The sequence below is a fragment of the Galleria mellonella genome, unplaced genomic scaffold (assembly GCF_026898425.1).
Source record: "Galleria mellonella isolate WM207_F2 unplaced genomic scaffold, CSIRO_AGI_GalMel_v1 utg65, whole genome shotgun sequence".
NCBI classification, from domain to species: domain Eukaryota; kingdom Metazoa; phylum Arthropoda; class Insecta; order Lepidoptera; family Pyralidae; genus Galleria; species Galleria mellonella.
Genome location: NW_026442138.1, coordinates 6378092 through 6400027, shown reverse-complemented (window position 1 = coordinate 6400027; position 21936 = coordinate 6378092). Strand labels below are relative to the sequence as shown.

Genomic DNA, 21936 nt, shown 5'->3' with positions numbered 1-21936 from the left:
AAATGAGTGAAAACATATATAACAAGCTATCTACAATTATAATAAGACAAAATAAAGTAAATATCACGTATAGAAAAAAAAGAAAACTCATGAAAAGGTTTAAAAATATACAGTAAGTATATTTTTGTTGCGTACATTCGTATCGCATTTAGTAGAATGTTGTTGAGGTTGCCAAAACCACAAAGCCTCCAAACTGCATTTTAAATGTAACTTAATTTATTTATAGTCCCACTATAATATTTAATTCTTAAAAAAATAAACGGTTATTTTGTGTTAAACAAGAGTTTATGTTTTTAATTTACTATATTGAATAGAAACTGCTGTGTGGTTTCGACGTAGAATGGGCCACCTTTCTTTCTCGTGGGTATTGTAAGAAGAACTTAAGGAATATAAGGGTCGAGGGATGGGCAGCAGCGTCTCTTTTAATGTTACCGAAGAGAACCCGCTTGCTAAGCGTGGCAACTACAGGCAACACCCTCCTATATATTCTATGTTTAGCAGTGGCTATAAAAGTTGATACGATGATATTGTTATGGAAACAAAAACTACTCTACGGATTTTATCGAAACATAGTACAATTATTCTTCATACTCCTGGGCAGGTTATAGTATACTTTTTATCACGCTACGATCAATAGGAGCAGAGCAGTGAAGGGAAATGTGTCTGCTACATCAAAACCACTGAACCGTCTGGAAGGACATAGGCTACTTATTGTACGAAAAACGACAGAAACGCGGACGTAGTCGCGGGGAACAGTTAGTTCTTAAACTAAATTAACATGAATGACCAACTGTTTTGAATTGATTATCGGATATTAAGTTACATCAAATTATTTCTTTACTAGCTTTTACCCACGATTTCGTCTGCGTGGCTGGGATATGTTCACTGATCGGGATAAAAGTAATCTTCTCCATCCCACATAGTACGTGTATATAAAATTTTATAGTGATTGGTTTAGCCGTTAAAGCGTTAAGAGCTATCATACAAACTCACTTTCATATTTACAATATTGGTATGGATTAGACTAACAGAGTTTGTGTATCTTAATCTTTTAACTTTATTTAATATAAAAAACATAAATGCGAGTTTGTTCGTTTATTTGTTTTTTATCTTTTGGTGCAGTCCTGATGAAATTTGGTGAACACTTAGGATTTTGCATAGTAAAGGAAATAGGCCATGTTCTAGGTCCTTGAATTAATATATTCCGGTCACACGGATAAAGTTTAACTATATACATATTATCATTTACCGATAAAATAAGTAGGTAACTATTTTTCTATGCGTTTATTTAATTTTTTATAGTTTATAAGCTATTGAGAAACTTGTTAATATTGTAAATGCCAATGTTTGTAAGGACGGATGTACGAATGTTTATTGCTATTTTATGCAAGAAATATGGAATCAGGTTATGGAATAAGCTCCCTGCCGAGGTTTTTCTAAGAGACTATAGCATGGGGTTCTTCAAAAGGGGGATAAACAGGTTTCTTCAGGGTTGGCAATGCATACGTAATATCCCTGGTATTGCAGGCATTTATAAGCTACGGTAACTGCTTACCATTAGGTAAGCCGTATACTTGTTTACCACATTAGTGGTATTAAAAAATTTACTTAATGGATTTGAACGAAATTTGGCACACGGGTAGGTTGTATCCTAACTTAATATATAGGATACTTTATATACTGATTCACGCAGGAAAAGTTGCGGTAAAAATCCAGTATTAAATAATATATACCCAGTAACTTAGTTTTTACAGTAATAATAGCCAATTTTTTAATCAATATCAAACTAAAGTTAGCATTTAAAATCCATTAAGTAAACAAATTCAATTACTAGTAACACAATTTTTTTTAAATATTAATATATATTAAGAATCGAATGTAGGAAACATTTGAGTGCTTTTACGTTCGATGAGAGTAATAAAGAGTGATCGATGTTTCGGACAGTGCCCTCCCTATGGGAGGGGGCCACTCGAATTTCCCCTCAACGTAGTGCCAAAAGTCGTAAATTTGCAATATCAACGGTGTTAGCACTTCCATGTGACCACTAAACTTAAATCGTAAACATATTTTATTTAATGTACGTAAGTAATGATTTGCAGGATAGTTAGAAAGTGTATGTATATATATATATATATATATATATATATATATATATATATATATATATATATATATATATATATATATATATATATATATATATATATATATATATATATATATATATATATATAACGTCTAGTATAACAAACAGACAATTTTTTTAATAATGAAATAAAAGATTTTGTTTAATTTTAATATATTTTCAGTAATCTCGCGAGATTGCATCAATTTCGATGTAAGTTCTATTCGTGTTTGAAGTATTTTTAAGTTGTAAATTATACGCTTGGCTATAGTAGAACACTTTTATTGAAACAAAACAGTCCACCTAACTACGAAATAGGTGTAATAGCTTTTGGTAGGAAATTGCAACCGCACGCTCCGGAAATAACTAAAATACTGACATGCCGTGGTTTAATACTGTGCAGCTACAAGCGATAACAACTACAATAATAATTGAATTGGATCTCATGGTTAATTATTCGATAATATACATTCATTACTCGTATACATTTTCAATAATTAATAATACCAGATTTACCTTTGGCTTAAATGAAAACCATTAGCGTTCTTTTATGGCAGTTCTTTGGGTAAACACTTTTACCCAGAGAAACATGGGTTAAAATTTCTTAAATAAAAATAAAATTAGAAAAAGATTTACTTTTTTTTTATACAACTTAGAATGGCAAACAAGTTGACGGCCCACCTGATGGAAAGTGGTAACCGTCGCCTATAAACATGAGCAGTACCATGGACATAACAGAGTATACTGTTTCGCCCATGATACTCCCCATGCGTTGCCATTTCTGAGGACTCATATGTTATTCCTCTGTACCCTGTAAATTCACGCCATGTCCCACCCTTCAAACCGAAACACAGCTATGCAAACAAACTACTTCACGGTTGAAACACGAATGGGACAGAGGTACCCAAGCAATCGACTGTTGTACAAAGTTTCCTTCTGGTAGATTATTTTAAAAGAATACCAATGATTTTGATTTTATCTTGTTCTTTGAAGACGGTGACCACGTGCTGACAGGTGGGTTTCAAGCATCTATTTTTGCGTACCGCGAGGGTTCACAGATGTTTTGCTGAAGTTTTAATACTGGCTGTTGACACTAAGGTTTTTAGAACTTGTATTGTTTTTACAATTTATTCTGTGATAGTTTTTTATAATTTTTTTTTTCATTAAATTGAGAATATATTATGTTAGAAATACATACACGTTTTAATAGTGCAATTTGCTGTTTATATCATGTTTTTTCATACGAATCCTCAGGTTATGGAATGAGCTCCCTGTCAAGGTTTCCCAAGACGGCATTGGGTTCAAAAAGGAGCGAAAACGTTTCTTTAGAATCGGCAACGTGCGCGTAATGCCACTGGTGTTGCAGGCGTTCATAGACTACAGTAACTGCATACCATCAAGTGGGCCGTATGCTTGTTTGCCACTTTAATTGTATAAAAAAAATACAAAGTAGTTCATTAGCTCTGTTACATTGGTTCACACCCACATAAATATAGACGTAAAGAATTTTTAGCTTCAGTTGTATTAGTCTGTAAGTCTGGCGTTCCTTTGAAAATAAATTGCTACAGGTAATCAATTTTATTCAAAGGTACAAAGTAATATAACGTTAGTATGAGTTATGTATTAACACATACATGTTGGAAATGTTATATACTTGTATATATATATATATATATATATATATATATATATATATATATATATATATATATATATATATATTTGATATCCTCATTATCATATCACCCTTTAACAGTCCACTGCTGAACTTAAGCTTCCCCCTTGGGGGGTTTTGCTAATAGTTGCCACGCTTGGTAGGTGGATTGGCAACCGCAGTTAGAGATGTTTTAAGAGGGACGCTGCTGCCCATTTCTTGCCACCCTTAGTCGCCTCTTACGACACTCACGGGAAAGGAAGGGGTGGCTTATTCTATGTCGGAACCACACGAACATGCTGATATTTTGATATACGTAGAAGAAAAAAATGTTATAATATATAATTCATAGTAGAGTAGGCAGCTTTATAGTTGTATACTTTTCGGTACATATAGTTACTTATGAATATTTCTGTTTTACTTTATAATTTCTGTTTGATTATGCACCTGTAATGGTGAGTAATTAGGGATGGGTAGCAGCGTCCTTATTGCAACATCTGTAAAACCTTAACTGCGGCTGCCAACCCGCCTACTAAGCGTGGCAATTACTAGCAAAACACTTCTTATGGAAAAGGCTTCATGTTCAGCACAGGACAGTTAACGGTTGAAATAATAAAAAAATGGTGAGTAAACAACTTATTTATATGTTTACAAAATCCTAAAAAGGAATGGTTTCATTCAATTTAATGGAAAGATTATTTCCGAATAACAAGTATTCAGGAAAAACGTTGGTATACTTAATAGAAATATATCTAAAGCGTTCCCCGACGGCCATTCAGGTGCCATAGCAATCGCTACAAATTGATAAAACATTCCAACCGAAAATATAACTCACAAAAATGAAACTCATAAATCGAAGCGAAATATTTCGCGGGCCGACATTCAGAGCATTGCGCTCAACTACAGAACGAAATAGTAGAAAGGAAAGGTATAAAAGCTTTACCCTTTCTAAAAACACGTAAATAGAAACGCGGAGCGTTCGAATGGTGGGAGCACACACACGCCGCACGCGGCAACGCTGCCCGCGCGCCTTACATACGAGGAATAAACGACGTGAAATGGGAAAAAAGTTAAATATGTATGAGTGCGGGTAAATATATAAATCGGTATATAAAGGCGTTTATATAAAATAGATGGAAGAGCGCGGGCGGCCGGCTGCTCTCGACTCAGTCGCGAGCGACTCTCTCAGCCGCACGCCGTCCGATTCGCGCGACCTACGCGTTGTTCGCTGCAATGTTACTTGCGTTGAGTTTTCGCGCGAAATTGACACGAAATATATTAGTGCATTATAACATAATTTCTTTGCTATTACCAACTTTTGAAGACGATCTTTTGTAAACAACAGTGAAGTGACTTGACTCTATGTTAACGTATGTTTGGAAGTTATTGTGAAGTTTCATTAAGTTGGTAAGTTGTTTGTAAAGTTTTAAAGTAGAAAACAACGAAGTAATATTTAAGGAAGAATTCCTTGTTTCGTAAAACAAATTTGGTACAATTAATTTTGGGTTGAAAATAAATGTCTCGCATATTTTGTGTACGAAATTATCGTTAAACCCTGAAACTGTGAGCGGCGGAGAAGGAAAAATGAATATTTAAAGGAAAAACTACTAAATTCTAATTAGGTTTCGCTGAGTGAGATTTTTTTCTTTAACTCATTCGTTGTACACCTCTTTGAAGACGAAATTATTCAGGAAGCCTTTCATTATCATTAGTTTTTATGTAAATATTAAATAATTTATTATAGTCTCGAATAGTACTCATATGTATGTTATCTAAAATGCAGTTTGCAAAAAAATATATTTTTAAAAAATATGTTATAAATACGTTCTTTCGTATAAGTCTTGTCTGACAATTAAAAACACGACAAAAAAGAAATTGACAAATAGGTGCAGTTGTTTTCAAATAATGCACTTACATACTGTTGATTTTTATTTATATAGATTAAATATTATTGAAAGTTATTAAAAACCTACCACCGTAAATAGTCTTTAACAGTTTGTAAACTTTTGGGTAAGTAAAATATGTGTATCATTACATAGAAGAACAGTGATCTGTAAAATGTGAAGTTGAAGTTAATTTATGTTTATGAGAATTTTGTTAGAGTATTTTGGTCAGACTCTTAATCGGTGCACGTGCTCAAGACCGTATTTGAAGGATGGTGATGATATTAATAAATAACTATTCTCGTTAGACTTATTCTTCTGTATAAATTTATATGTATGTTTATTCTTCTTTATGAATCTGTATGTATGTTTATTATTTTATATGAATGATTAATAAAAGTAGTATTTTAAATTTAATTAAAAATTAGAATACTAAAACTAAAATTGTGTAATTTGTCAAATAGATCCTCTATTTGCAGCATTTTTACCAATGAGTGCTACGAAATACTGTAGATAAGGCTATCGTTAGCTTGTTCGCCATTCTAAGTTGTATAAAAATATATCTATATTGTATAATATTATATATTGAAAGTTAATTATTGTAATACTAGAATTATTTATAATTCCTTCTACTGATATTTTTGAAACGTTTAATTTTTTGTAGTTTATATCTAATTTCGCTCTGGACGATAATGAAACTACAAGTTTTTAATTTTACAGTATAGGCGTATATAATTGAAATCCAGAGTAGATAATGTAAGACGTTGCTGAAAATAAATCTCAATAAGTATTTGTTACCTCTCGTTTCTATTGAAACTTTGGAAAGTTCTTTTTACGTCATAAAGGAACTTATATTTAAAATTACAATTTGACAAGCTTACCATACTTGGCAAATCGGTCAACCAGTTGGAAGAAGTCTTCTAATACTTACAGTAACTTAATAATAATAAAATTAAAGATTATTTTTTTCACAATAACACTAGTAGTTATTACAAAAGATTTATTTGGACTGAAGAACTGAGGGCCTACCATGAAGTGTTTTGCGAAATTTCGGAGCCAAACAAAACACTAATTTGATGTTAAAATTACATAATACATACCGTTTGGAAATATTAAAAATGTTAAAATATCGTTCCTTTGGACTTTTATGATAGGATGTATGATAAACGAAATGTTAAATTCTATTTATTGATCCGATTTTGGTATAAACAAAAACACGAAATTAAGTCCGAAATTTCGGAATTTCATTTCATGGTAGCCCTGCTGGTGTCTGAAGTAGGATAAACCTGTATTACAAATCAGCAGGTCCTCACTCCACCTCTTACTATTATATAATTTGATATGAATATAATAACAAGATTATAGTATAAACTTTTTATTATATTCATAAAAAGATAAGGTTATATAATCGATATAAATTAGTATACTATTTATAGTTTATTGTAGTACAGAGCTCTGAATGCCAAATAAGAGTACACAGCCAATAGTGACCAGTCAATAGTGATCGATTCACAGTACCAAAGTTTTAGTAATAGTTTTAAATTCTTGACTTCCAGTTTCGCAAGTACATATATCCAATGTAAGTTATTACAAAAGATTTATTTGGACTGAAGAACTGGTGTCTGAAGTAAACCTGTATTACAAATCAGCAGGTCCTCACCCCTATTATGTTACTCAATGATAATATATCTTTCTATGGGTGAAAAAATATTCAAAATCAGTTGAGTAGTTTTTGAGTTTATCCATTACAAACAAGCACACAAAAATTTATCCTTCCTTTTTAAAATATTGGTATCATGGGCGAAACAGTATACTCTGTTATGTCCATGGTACTTGCTCATGTCTATAGGCGACGGTTACCCCTTTCCATCAGGTGGGCCGTCAGCTTGTTTGCCATTCTAAGTTGTATAAAAAAAAGATATTCTATATTTAAAAAAGAAGAGAATAAATAAAGGGAACGATAATTAAAAATCTTTTTCAAAACATTAATAGTAGGAAGTTATATACGGTCACCTATTCCAAGCAATGATAGCTTTGTCCATGGAATGTTTGACTACGTTCCAGGGATCACAAAATCAAATTCCAGCCTAAGCCTTTGAATTTTTAAAAACTCATGTTTGGACTATAGAAAAAGTTCACTTCTAGGAGTCACATAAAGCCATGTCACTGTAAGCTACTTATAAGGCCTTTCTGTATATGCACCTACCTTCTCTTGAAACTATGAAATGTTTTCACACTATCAGAATCATGATTGAAAGAATTATTTTTGTTTTTAACTTTTTGATGACATTCGTGTCGCAATGGTAGGCGTTTTGCAAATAAGGTTTCGGTTCGATTCTTGCTTGGATTAATTTTGGTAACTACTTTTTTTTTAAAGAGCGCTGAGATCCAGTGCAATATAACTCCGACATAGACTGCTAAAGTTCTGAGTTTGCAGGAAAAAAATTTTAAATTTCTGTCCCAATTTTCGATGATGGAAAATACAGATTTTGATAAATTTGCTTTGATTCTTTGATAGATAATAAACCAAACTAAACTGAGCGGACGTTGGTAGACTCACATATAAACACACACTGAATTTAATATATTCAGACAAATGTCGGCATATCACATCGGCAAAAGTGGGTAAATGCTTGTGACTACCCCATTTAAAATAGAAGCCGGGAGCAAATTTTTATATTTTATTTGGTTTGCCAATATCGTGCTCATAGCCCATGATTCATGGAACAGAAAACTAGGCTTTGTATTACTTCGTATTGTCAAAAAGTGAAATTACTCAAATACTGAATGTTTGTTACAGTTTCAGGGTTGTTTTTATATAAAAAAGGATTATTTTCTGTTACATAATAATAATATGGTTTATCTCAGAAAAACAAATTATCTTTGATAGATTTCATAATAGCGGAAAAAAATGTGTATATAACTTCATGTTTTCACTCTGATCACGTAAATTTTTATTAAAATATTGTAACCATTATTAATTTTTTGCAGGAGTATTAACAACTTTAACTGGGTTGACAGATAATCCAATAATATTACTGATAAAATCTGTAAACGGGATAGAAAAATTATATTTAATTAATATATATTTGGAAGAAAGTTTATGCATATGCGTTAAGTACTTGAAATAAATTACTGTAACGAGTTAATGAAGGCACATGTAAGAATACATTCTTATTAATACTTGTAGTATGAACTATGAAAAAATTATCTATTTTTTATTTCTGACAATAATTTCAGATCATGCGGACGAAGTCGCGGAAAAACTGCGGGTCTACCATGAATGAAATTCCGAAATTTCGGACTCAATTTCGTGTTTTTGTTTATACCAAAATCGGATCAATAAATGGAGTTTAACATTTCGTTCGTCATACATATCATAAAAGTCCAAAAGAATAATATTTTAACATTTTTAATATTTCCAAACGGCATGTATTATGTAATTTTAACATCAAATTTGTGTTTCGTTCGGCTCCGAAATTTCGAAAAATATTTCATGGTAGGCCCTCTGATTTAAACATAAGTAGACGGTGATTATGATGTACAAATATTCATTAAACTTGTCGAAAAACTTAAAACTTATAACAGCGTCAGCACACGCCGTGAAGATTAGTAAATAATGAATATTTAACAGGCGCATAGACTTTTTGAATAGCACTCATTAGAATCAATTCGACCGGGATTCCATTTCCGATATTGAATATTTTACCGTAATATCAGACGTTAAATTGAATATTAAGTGAAAGGAAACCACTCGGGAATGCTTCATCTGTTGTCGTAATGGCACCCGAGAAATAATTTGTTTTTTCACCTTCAATGATTTTGTTAAAATACATAATGGGGCATTATTATAAAAAAAGGTGTATTATTAAGAAAATAAACAAAGAAGTCACTATTTAGTATAATCTATCACCAGAAGGAGACTTTGTACAAAAGTCGATTGCTTGGGTACCTCTGGCCCATTCGTGTTTCAACCGTGAATCAGTTGTGTTTGTATAGCTGTGTTTCGGTTTGAAGGGTGGGATATGGCGTGAATTTACTGGGTACAGAGAAATAACATTTGAGTCCTCAGGAGTGGCAATGCATGGGGGGTATCATGGGCGAAACAGTATACTCTGTTATGTCCATGGTACTGCTCATGTCTATAGGCGACGGTTACCACTTTCCATCAGGTGGGCCGTCAGCTTGTTTGCCATTCTAAGTTGTATAAAACAAAAACATCTATTTAGTGAGGTATTTACCTCAAGCATTAAAGTGACTCAAAGACTGCTAGCTTTCTTACTTTGGGAAGACTATTAATAATTGTCTTGGTACTAGTATTAGTTTTATAAAGTTGGCCATATGCAGAAGTTTCAAGTTGTTCAGCGAGCTATGGAGAAGGCTATGCCCGGAGTTTCTGTGCGTGATAGAATCCGTAATGAGTATATCTGTAGGAGTACCAAAGTAACCGAATTGGCAATGAGCTGGTCACATAGCTTAAAGAACCGACAATAGATGGGGAAGAAAGATTCTTGAGTATATCTAGTAAAAGGTTACTAGATAGAGCAACGACCTTAAATGCATTGCAGGGAGTCAATGGATGCATATGGTTCAGGATTGTTTTTTATGGTAGTCTATGGGGGAGGCATCTATATTCAGCGAAAAATTAACAGTTGATATAGTGACGATGATTATTAGTATTTATGAGTATGTTATTATTATTAATTGTAGCTGCAAAGTCGATGTAATATTTATCAGGATTATTTTAAGTCTAAATCAGTTGTTAGGAGTTTTCACTTGAAACATTTTGGAACTGGTTGTTTTGCGATTAAAGATATACCTTTTGACAGATTCACTTACACGGTTTGTAATTAAAACTGTCAGTTTTAATCTGTTTCAAATGAGAATTGATAGCAACTTACTACTTAGTAACAATCGAGCTGTTGAAACTTTCCAAAAGTTTTGTTTGAGTTTAATTGTTGAGACTATAGGATTATTTCATCTTAAACATTATATGTAATATATTTTAATAGAACTAAGAGATAATTCAAAAAAGAAAGAATAATTAACCGAACTTATTTATAATAAGACAATCTGTTGATGTTCAATAATAAGTGTAAATAAAAATCGATAAATTGATTTTTATTATTTAATATAAAAATCTACAGCTCTCTTAGAAATAACTTATATGCTAAGTTTCTTATAAGTATTGGTTGTATTAAACCATCAAGAAAAGTGCATATTCCTTTTTAAAACGCCGGCAGCATACTTGCAATGCCTCTGGTGTTGCGGGTAGTCATGGGCGGCGGTATTCACTTACCATCAGGTGAGTCGCATGCTCGTTTGCCCCCTGCGTTATTAAAAAAAAAAGTGTGCTTCTGTGCTAATTTAAAACTAACTCTGTTACCTTTTTATTAAGTTAAATTGAAATTGTCTATAGTTTGTAACAACTCGATCGGTATCAATTGCAGTTTTTTGCTAACGCGTCAGTAGTCTTTTTTTTTATTTTTTTTAATGGGTGATAATGGTATGGTAACCCCGTCTACGCTGTTGGTATACACTAGCGGGGTACCAGTGAGGGATGACAGATGAAGATGAAAGTAGGTCAGTTAGCCCATCCTGACGAATTAAATTACAATTAGTCACGATGGTTTCCAGGGGGAACCACGTGGAGGTCGACCTGACAGGGTATATTGCTAGTAATAGAGCTATTTGACCCCATTACTCACAATCTCTTTCCCCCCACGCGTCAGTAGTCAGAGCCTAGCTCTCTTGATAGCAGTCGTGTTTAAGTTATATTTGTTTTATTATATTTATAAATAAATTTATATTATATAATATTATATGTGTAGATACCCGAATTTAAGAAATTTTATAATGTAAGAAAGGAGTATGTCTATCTATATTTTACTAATACAAAAAATTTGTGACATACAAAGTTTTAATATATATTAGTCAAATATGTTTTCAGTTTTCGTATGGTCCTGGCATGGAATAGGCCACCCCTTCCTTTCCCGTGGGTGTTATAAGAGGCGACTAAGGGAGAGCAACAGATGGACAGCAACGTCCTTCTTAAAACATCTCTAAAGCTTGACTGCGGTTGTCAATCCGTCTACCAAGCGTGGCAACTACTGGCCAAACACAAAAAATTAAAGGGTATTCTATGAGTTTCATCTATGTAAATGAAGTGCAACCACAGGTGGTTACAATAGCTACCTAGATTTGTTCTCATAAATTTATTACCTCACAAAAGTAAGGCTAACACCACATTAGGGGATATTTCCTTATGAAACTTCCATAATATTGAGATCTTATTTTATATACAGTCATATAAACCGTCCAAATCGTCGGGTAAAGTTAAAGGAATGGTATTAACAATCATCCATTATTAAATGAAATCTATCAGGCTCATTGCTAGCAATATACTCTATCAATATACTAATGTCAGGTCGACCTCCACGCGGTCCCCCCTGGAAAACATCGTGGTTAATTTTGGTGGAACTCATTATTAAGGGCCAATTGCTCTGCTTTCGTTTTCACCTATCATCTCTCACTGTTACCTCACCAGCGTATACCTATCGGTATACGCACGGCACAGGCAGAGTTACCATTCCATTTTAATCCAAAAAAAAAAAACAGTCCCGTAAAATAATCGAATATAGTTTTATATATCTTTTTATTATATATTCTTTTTATTTTGGTAAATATGTATATAATTAGTCGGAATAAATATAATTGAAATCGGAAAATAATTAAAATATGGCGTGCACTGCTTGAACTGCGTGCTGCATGAAATAAAGGAATAAAATATATTGCAAAAATATTAATTGTTTTTAGCTTTACAAAAATGTCCGTGACGCCATATATCTAAGTTTAATATCTCAGCAAAAAAGGGGGCTTTTATGTTAAAATTTAAATAAATTTTACAAACCGTTTATTTTAAAATCTTAAAGAATCTGGAAAATAAAGAGGTCGCAAGTATTAACTATAAATGTTAATATTTAGATGTTTGTTTATTAATCATACAAAGGCGCTCTCACGGATTTAATATGCAGAAACTATGCATTTCATATAATAAAATACGTGAGCAAACCCGCAAAATACATCTTATGTATAATAATATTAACCTGTTTTAAATTGTAATTGTACTAACTATCATGATATGTGATGCAATTTTTGAATAAATGATTTTGATGTTCCGCCACGACAGAATCTCGCTTAATGTGTAGCTAGCCTAAACAGGGTTGGCAATATTGCGTAAATGACATTGCATTCGCCAAGAAGAACAAAGGGCCGTGTTGTTCTTTAGCATCTTGTAACAATTAATCAGATGTTATTATTTGCGACTATAGATGTCACCGCAGCACATTGGAACAATTTGTTCACGTAAGGCGCAATTTCTGTCTGACAGTTAAATTAGTCGACAGAAATAAATGAAATTGTATACTCGTCGTCCTTGGCTAAATGGTATACACCTCGCCAAGCTAAGTTCAGCTTTTAAAAGTAATTCGTTTCAACTTCCTCCACATTCGTCTGTTAAATAGATTTTTATCTCGTTAATTTATATTTAGCTTAGGGCCACTTTATATTTACACTTAACAAAAAAAATTGTTATGTTGTGTGTTTTTATACAATTTAGAATGGCAAATAAGCTGACGGCCCACTTGATGGAAAGTGGTAACCGTCGCTTATAGACATGAGCAGTACCATGGACATAATAGAGTATACTGTTTCGCCCACGATAGCCCCCATGCGTTGCCATTCCTGAGGACTCAAGTGTTATTCCTCTGTACCTTGTAAATTCACGCCATATCCCACCTAATGAAATTTAGTATACATATAGTATGCAGAAGAACCAAAGATACTTTACAAGTATATTATCATTATCATCATCATCATCATCATCATATCAGCTAACTGTCCACTATTGAACATAAACGTCCTCCATAAAGGGACTATCTACTACAGTAGTTGCTACGCTTGGTGGGTTGGCGACCGCAGTTAGTTTTGTTGATGTTTTAAGAAGGACGCTGCCGCCCATTCCTCGACCATTAAGCTGTATTTGCGAGTAAGGGTAGTCAGCTGTTATGATACCCACAAAATAGGAGGTAGCTCATTGTATGCTTGAACTACATAGAAAATTTACGAGTATATATAATATTGACAGGCATTTTAATATATTATTAGCATATTTTAGAGAAATTATTATTATTATTGCATGTTATAAATATCCTACATTTATCTATTTATTTGTTCATTACATAACACCATTGTTTTTTATTCCACTCTACGGCTGACTAGTAGATAACGCCATATGATGTTAGAAGCATCTCTTACACTTTTATTAAAGTTCAATAAATAAATAAATTAACAAACGAACGAACAAACAAATAAAGAAATAAATTACCACACATTACGAGTAGAATAAGAGGAAATACTGTTATTTACTAATTGCTGTTATGTTTACCGTCCAAATACAAAAGTATAGCCTCCATTTTCGTCCGCAATGAATCTCAATTCATTACCGCCTCTATTTCATTATGTTGTCAAAAAGTTGCCAGGTACGTTTTGGTTCAGCGTTAAAAATACGTATTTGTCTTCGTTTGTATTTAGGATTTTTTATTGATACTAATCAACATATATTACCTGTTATTGAGTAATTTAATAGTATTTCACCTAACATTAAGAGAAAGTAACTTTTAAACTACTTCTGTATACCTATATAGGTATACGTATAATGTGATGGCTTCATTAAATGAATTTATTTGAAATATTCTGTTTTTATTTAAAATTTTACACATTCTCATGTATGTTTAAATATTCTTTTAAGGAATATAATAAGCTTGCTAATAAAATTTACGAGATTTTAGTCCACTACTTCGTACGCGTCGATTTCAGAAGCAGAAAAAAATAATAAATGACTCCTATTAATAAGTTACTTCTAAATGATGAAACATACACCAGAATTTAAGTTAGAAACATATAGACGAACAAACTGATAAGTACAAGAGATGATTGTTTTGGCATCTATTGGTCTTATTAAGATTATATATTATTATTTTTTAAATATCCCCTATATACAAAAATCGTATTATTAAAATATAATTTATATTTTTACAAAGGATTTGTAGGTATGTATTTTATTCTATACACACAGATAATAAAAGACGAAGTAAGTGGTCATTATCTCCAGCATACTTATATTAGGATATAATTTAAAAACGATTGAATCGATTTGGAAAATATCCATTGAAATCTACTGATGGACTCTGGAACATACATTACTACGTGACAAAGGACATCCGCCTTTTGTTGCCGAAAGGACGAGGGTTTTACAATATTATAGAGATAGATATGGCTATAAATATTATAGAAGATACATCTTACGAATATGAGAGGAAGTTATTACAAAATTGGAGTTAAGAAAGAATGAGATTGTTAGAATACGAATAAAACATATCAATTTGGTTAACTTTTAAATAAAATTATAATAATAAAATAACAATAATAAATTAATAATAAGTAATTTTTTTTATACAACTTAGAATGGCTAACAAGCTGACGGCCCACCTGATGGAAAGTAGTAACCGTCGCCTTTAGACATGAGCAGTACCATGGACATAACAGAGTATACCGTTTCGCCCATGATACCCCCCATGCGTTGCCATTCCTGAAGACTCAGGTGTTATTCCTCCGTACCCAGTAAATTCACGCCATATCCCATCCTTAAAAACCGAAACACAGCCATGCAAACACAACTGCTTTACGGTTGAAACACGAATGGGACAGAGGTACCCAAGCAATCGACTTTTGTACAAAGTCTCCCTCTGGTATAAAACAAAACCATTTTATTTACTTACGTTCCTCATATAATAGTTGTATACTATGCAAAGTATTCTTTCTTACGTGAATGCGGTCATTGTTTTGTGTTGTGGCGTGTGATGTATTAATAATGATGTATTACATAATATACATTTATAAAATCTATTTGTTCTGTACTCAGTAAGTGTACTCGTAAACAGAGTACGTAATTTTTAACAATAAAATTGTTAAGAATTTATTAAATACTAGCTGACACGGCGGACTGCCTAACAGTCTAAAAAAATTTTTTTTTATGTGAAATTTTTCGATAATTTAATAGTTATTTTGCTATTCAGATTGGAGAAGAACCCAACAAATCATAAATCATCAAAATCTGTCTAGTCGTGCTGGAATATATACACTATTTATAATGTAACTTACCCGAGTTTATTTTATTTATATAGATGTATGTAGGTCCAAGGAGCTAGAAATAAAATTCCTTCTATACCCAAGCGATTTAACCTTTATATAACTTCAAAACTAATTCTTAGAAATAATTCGTAGGAGCACACACACACTTGATCATTTGTCGTCCATCTTAATCTTTCTCTCCAACCGTTCCTTTCTTCACTCCACATAAGTCTTTTTCAATCTTCGTATTCCAATCTATGCATACAACATTCATTTTTAACATACGTTCCGTTTTATACCAATCCCACATATATAATACATAATATTATAGTATAGCTTTCACCTTTAATTAGCCGTACCTTAGAAATCGTTCATGTGGATCTCTCAATAAATTCGTTAGAGTCTCGTACTAATGGAAATCAAGAACTAAGGGAAAAGCGCCGATCCTCTATTACTAATGGAAATAAAAATAATATTAAGTCACTACAGATCCATTTATTAATAAGCTGCTTCTGATCCATATTGGAATCCGGCTATTATACCATCTCTAATTATATTTTAGAAATCTCTATATAATAATAAGTGGCCTTTTTATAAATATGTAGGTTTACACATGTGTGTGTATAGATAATTATATATAGGGTTATAGACTGTCCCCTTAGAAATTATCGCTGTTAATATTTGAAAAATGGTCGTGATGGACCACCTGACCTTCCAATATCCTTAAGTATTAACTTTATAAATTATTATATATTTTCCTCTTTTTTTCATCCTGTTTATTATGTTTGTAGCTTAATATTGTTAATTCTGCATGTACAAATATAAAGTATTAGTTCTTGTGTGTTGGAAGGAACTGGCTTACAAGGCACAGGGGTAACTTTGTAAGCTAGGGCAAAAAATATGTAACAGTGCAACCCTGTATTTGTTAAAAAAGTATTATTATTATATTGTTATCTATTGAAAATGACATATATGTATACATACACATAGGGTCACCACTCACTCGAATTTTATCGGACATGTGCTCGTTTTGTTTGTTCTTTGAGTTTGTCCCAATTTGAGTACCAAAATCATTTCAGGTTTAGGGTTGAATTAGTTAAGTGTCAATCAAATTGAAATCGTCTTTATTTAAATCTTTTAAATCGTTAGTTTTTATAATTTTACTGCTTTATGCTCTACTGATCGTTTCGGATTGTTGTCATCGACTGAGAAGAATCCGAAAAAAATTTAACAGTTACTCTTTTAAATAAATTTATAATGTTAATAGAACGTTACGTGTTTAATTATTATTGTATATATTTAATTATATTTAAATGTACTATGTCTAATAACATGGTAATTTCAACAAACGATCAAGTATTCAATCGATCAATTTTAACTTCTGAGCTCCTATTATTTGAATATACTCGTATCGGGCAACCCTAATATCAGTATAATACTATAATAATATATACCATAAAATAATATAATAATTATTATCATTTAGTAAATAATCAATCCTTCATATATGATGTGTGTAAAAGTTGACTATTAAGTATTTCTGCTTGATTTAACAAACTTTATTAGCATAAATAATGTACAAACGTATTGGTGAAAGTATATTCCATCAAAATTGAAATCCATTTGAAATTGGAATATTTTAATTAAATTTCGAATAATCGAATCCAAATGCTCAGTTAACGATAGTACTAAAATTGAAAACTGTGTCGGGGTGTATTTAATAGGCGAACCAAATATTTATCTGCAATTAGTCCCGGCCGCGTTCGGAATTGGATAATAATTCATTATTTATGAACTTACTTGTTAGTACTGTATACATCAACATATGTATATACGTACGCAATTACAACATTTCTTGAAGTGGAACTACCACGATATATTATATTTGTGAAAATTTATATATATAAGTGTGTGCAAATGGTGAAGTAGAAATCATTAGCATATTTAAGGAGTAAGTACTAGATGTCTGCTCCGGCTTTTCTTTACAATTAAAAAGAAAATGTTTTCGTACAAACTTTGTTCTTACTATAACAAACACATTATTTATTTATTCATTTATATATTAATTGCAAGCCGGGGGCTTCGCACGAGGATACTAATGAAGTAAATGAGTCCAAATCTTCTTTTTAGGTACAGTTAGTGTCTAGTCGCTCACTCATTTTTATGAGGAGATTCACTACGATTTTTCAAACATTTTCTTCCATACAAACTTTATCCTGACAATTACAAACCCAATAAAAAATCCTAAATAGATGCAGCTATTCTAAATTGTTGCGCTAACATACGTTCTGTAATTTAATTTTATTTATATGTATACAGATATTATATATAACTGTTTTACAAAAGTTAGAATACTTTTGCAAAACAAAATAGCTTTCAATTTTTTGACCCATATAGTTCTTTGGAGAAATATTTTACTTTGATTAATTAAATGCAATGCATCAAATTAAAGTTTATGATTTTGATTTCAACTTGTATAATTAACCAACCCTACCTACGAGTACATCAATATCAGTTCATAGTAGTCACTCTCATATAAATGATCGACTAATTGTCCAAATATCTGTAAGAGATTAATTTATGAGACACAAAGTACAATGTAATGTTTTTTATTGTTCCTAATTTTAAGCGACTTAATAAAGAAGATAGATTATTTCATTTGTATTTTTCTGTGTATATTTTACGCGATACGTTGGCTAATTATAAATCGGTAATTATTATTGTAATCGATAGAATTTATTACCGTTTATCCGCAAACAATCTTCTACTAAATTATAGGTGCGGTCATTACTATATAGACAAATACTATTCATTATTTGTAAAAACAAAATCGAAAAATAAATCTACAAATATTATAAATTGCGCAACTTTGTAATTGATAGATGAATGTTTGTTAGCCTTTCACGCAAAAACTACTGAACGGATTTTAATGAAATTTGGTAAACGGGTAGCTAATATCCTAATTTAGCACATATAATACTTTATGTATACCCGTGGACAGAGTCACAGTAAAAAGCTAGTTTATTAATATGATGATCTCATATTGTTAATTTCGTAACGATATTTTGTGTAGCAAAGTCGTACTCTTATTAAAGATTTCTGTTACACGATTTACAAGACAGCCTTTGTTTTCCCCCGGGACTCTGATGGGCCTCGCCGTTCCTTGTTTTCAGTATATTTGTCATTGTAGATGTCAGCTCTACAGTAGCACAGATTAAATAATAATTTAGTAGTGACATTGTTACGGGCGTCTCGATACAAGTCGTAAAATAATAATCAATTTAATTTATATTTACATTTATAATGGATATCATTTTGTATTAATACGAGTACAACTTTTAATTTTTAAATCTTTAAAAAAAAAGGTGGTTCTCAGTATAATTATTTAGGATAGGAATTTTTCCACACTAATTTGTTCCAGGTTATTTATGTCAAGTGTGCTTGGCAACGAATGTCTGGGGATATTCGTTGCTTGCTTTATAATTCTGAACTACAATAACCATTTATCCAAGTTTTAAGAACGTTTTGATTTGTATTAGATATAATTATTATTATTTCAAAATCAAAGCGTGGAAAGATAGATACTCTTTATTGTTTGATACTCTGATAGATAGTTTAATAGATTTTCTGCGTCGTGATTCAATGGTATACTATTTCAACTTATTTGTTTGTTTGTTTGTAACACTTTTTTTTTATATAGTAAAGACTTAAATTATAGAACACAGAGTTGTTAAGGAAATAATGAGTACAATGGCGGACTTATCCCATAAAAGCGATCACTACCAGTCAACCTTTGAGTGTTTAATAGAAATTGTGAATTAATAGAGACGAACAAAAAATAATAGCTAATTAAAAAATATTATTATTATTATTATTAATAGATACTTTATGGTATTGATATAGGTGATATGATATGGTATAGATATATTATTAATATATATTTGACTAGTTTTAGAATTTGGTTGGCTGTAGGCATCCCCTTACTACGTAGGATTTCAACATACTCGGCAAAATCTGGGTATAGCGATTATTACATACGGTATGTGTGAAAAAACTAGATATCAATAATAGCAAAATTTAACACAAATAAGGGTTTTAATATAATATGATGGCAGGCAAGCACTATGAAACGATTACATTTGCTGAAGTAACTGTATCGTAGAATTGTAGGTTCGCTGTGTCGATTTGAGCTGAGCAAGGGATTTTACATAACAGTTCTTGGACCTATAATATCGAGTATGTATAAAAAGGTATATAATTTTATATCAGTGTGCTATATAAATGTTATATAAAGAATACGAATAACCACAGAAAGAAGTGAAGAATTGTCTATATTATTGTACACTTAGTTAAATTCGTAATTCAATATCAAATTTAGTATTGTTATTGAGTAATATAGAGAACATCGTAAACTGAAAACAATGTACACCGATTTTAATGTAGTTTTTTATCTATTTTATTTTATATACTGGCTTTATTGAGTTCATTATTAACTTTGTTCAATGTAAATACATATATTAAAGATTTATATATAACTAATGATTTTCGAGTGTAACTGTGAAATAATGTTATTAACATAATTTTTTTTTTATTTTACAGGTCGCATCGAAATGGTGACAATTATTTTGATAGCAATCTTCGGTAAGCACCAAGCTTTATGTTTATTACTGTCATTATTCTGTTTTTATTACCTCAGATGTAATAAGCCTCCTATTTACTGTCCAACCTTTCTCGGGGTCTGAAATAATTTTCATCTCTTGTGATGATAGGTGGCTGTGGTTGGCGTAAAAGTAATTGCAAATTACCAAAACGTTGTAATGTTTTTGGAGGCTTATTATATATTTATTTATTATATGTACAAGACAGCTTTAAAATATTTTAACAGTATCAATGTAACTTATATATATCATGATAGGTTGTAAGGCCAGATATAAATATATGCATTTATAGAGGCATAACAGATGAGCAAAATTCACAAGTAACATATTTTAACACTAGTATAATATTGCCATGTCGTCCCTGCATAGAATGAGTCACTCTTTCTTTTTCCATGGGTGTTGTAAAAGGTGATTAAAGGAATTTAATAGTCGAGACATGGGTAGTAGTGTACTTTTTAAAACATTCCTAAAGCCTAACTACGTTTGCTAACTCGCCTGACAAGCAAGGCAACTACTGGCAAAACCCTCCTTATGGGGAGGCCTATATTCAGCAATGGACAGTTAATAGCTGATATATTGATTTTTTGAATACATGTAAACATTGCAGACACTAAAAAAATAAGACAAAAAAGAAAGAAACTGTGAACAATAATTAAACTAATCTAACTCGATTATCCTACTAAGATGTTATGATAGGAATTTATAATTAAGTCTATAGAATAGTATTGTACATTATAAAACACAATAGCCTTGTAAAAGGAAGCGAGAACTAATTTTCTTATATACACTTGAAGTTTGACTGTCGATGACAGAGGTCGCCCTTGAGGCAAAAGGCAATTATTTTTGCTGTTCCACGTGATAATGACATGAATTCCGTTCTCTAATTTATACGATATTACTGTAATAATGAACTTATTAAGGAAGAATTGGAACGTTGCTTACATCTAATTATTATTGATGGTTGGGGATTTGTTTTTTAAGCAGTTTTTGAGTGTAGAACATTTACTTTTATTGTTTGGATAACAAAGTCTGCGTAGACTTAGTATGGGAGAGACATAGACTACTTTACATTCCGTCAATATATCCTCTTAACGCGAACAAAGTCGCGAGTAAAAACTAGTGAAAGATAAATTATTATTTACTGTGTGTACTACTACATGATGATTAGTTGTGCAGTTAAGACGCCAATAGTTTACAAATAACATAACAAAAACTCAATTTCTCATTTATAATTTTAGAAAAGTTATTTTGACATATTGAGCAGCTAGGAGTATATATTGTTTATTGTCTGAGCAAACCAAGTTCTTAACTTAATTCTTGACAAAGACCCGGAACTGAAATTAAACAGGTGCGTCAGATATGGAGGCAATAAATAGGCGATATTATGGGCGTCCCAGAGGACCCCGCCGCTCCTTAGGTTAAATC

At 31.6% G+C, this 21936-nt stretch overlaps 1 protein-coding gene across 2 annotated transcripts in view; it reads left to right on the top strand.

Moving 5' to 3' along the window:
- Nucleotides 1-4926: 4926 nt before the first annotated feature.
- Nucleotides 4927-21936, top strand: part of LOC113519801 (cell adhesion molecule Dscam2-like) — a 158038-nt gene continuing 141028 nt past the window's right edge. For both annotated transcript variants that reach the window (XM_031914195.2, XM_031914193.2), the window contains exons 1-2: nt 4927-5186; nt 20453-20494. In XM_031914195.2, coding sequence (XP_031770055.2) covers nt 20464-20494 — 31 coding nt within the window. In that variant the 5' untranslated portion in view covers nt 4927-5186; nt 20453-20463. The remainder of the gene's footprint in view (nt 5187-20452; nt 20495-21936) is intronic.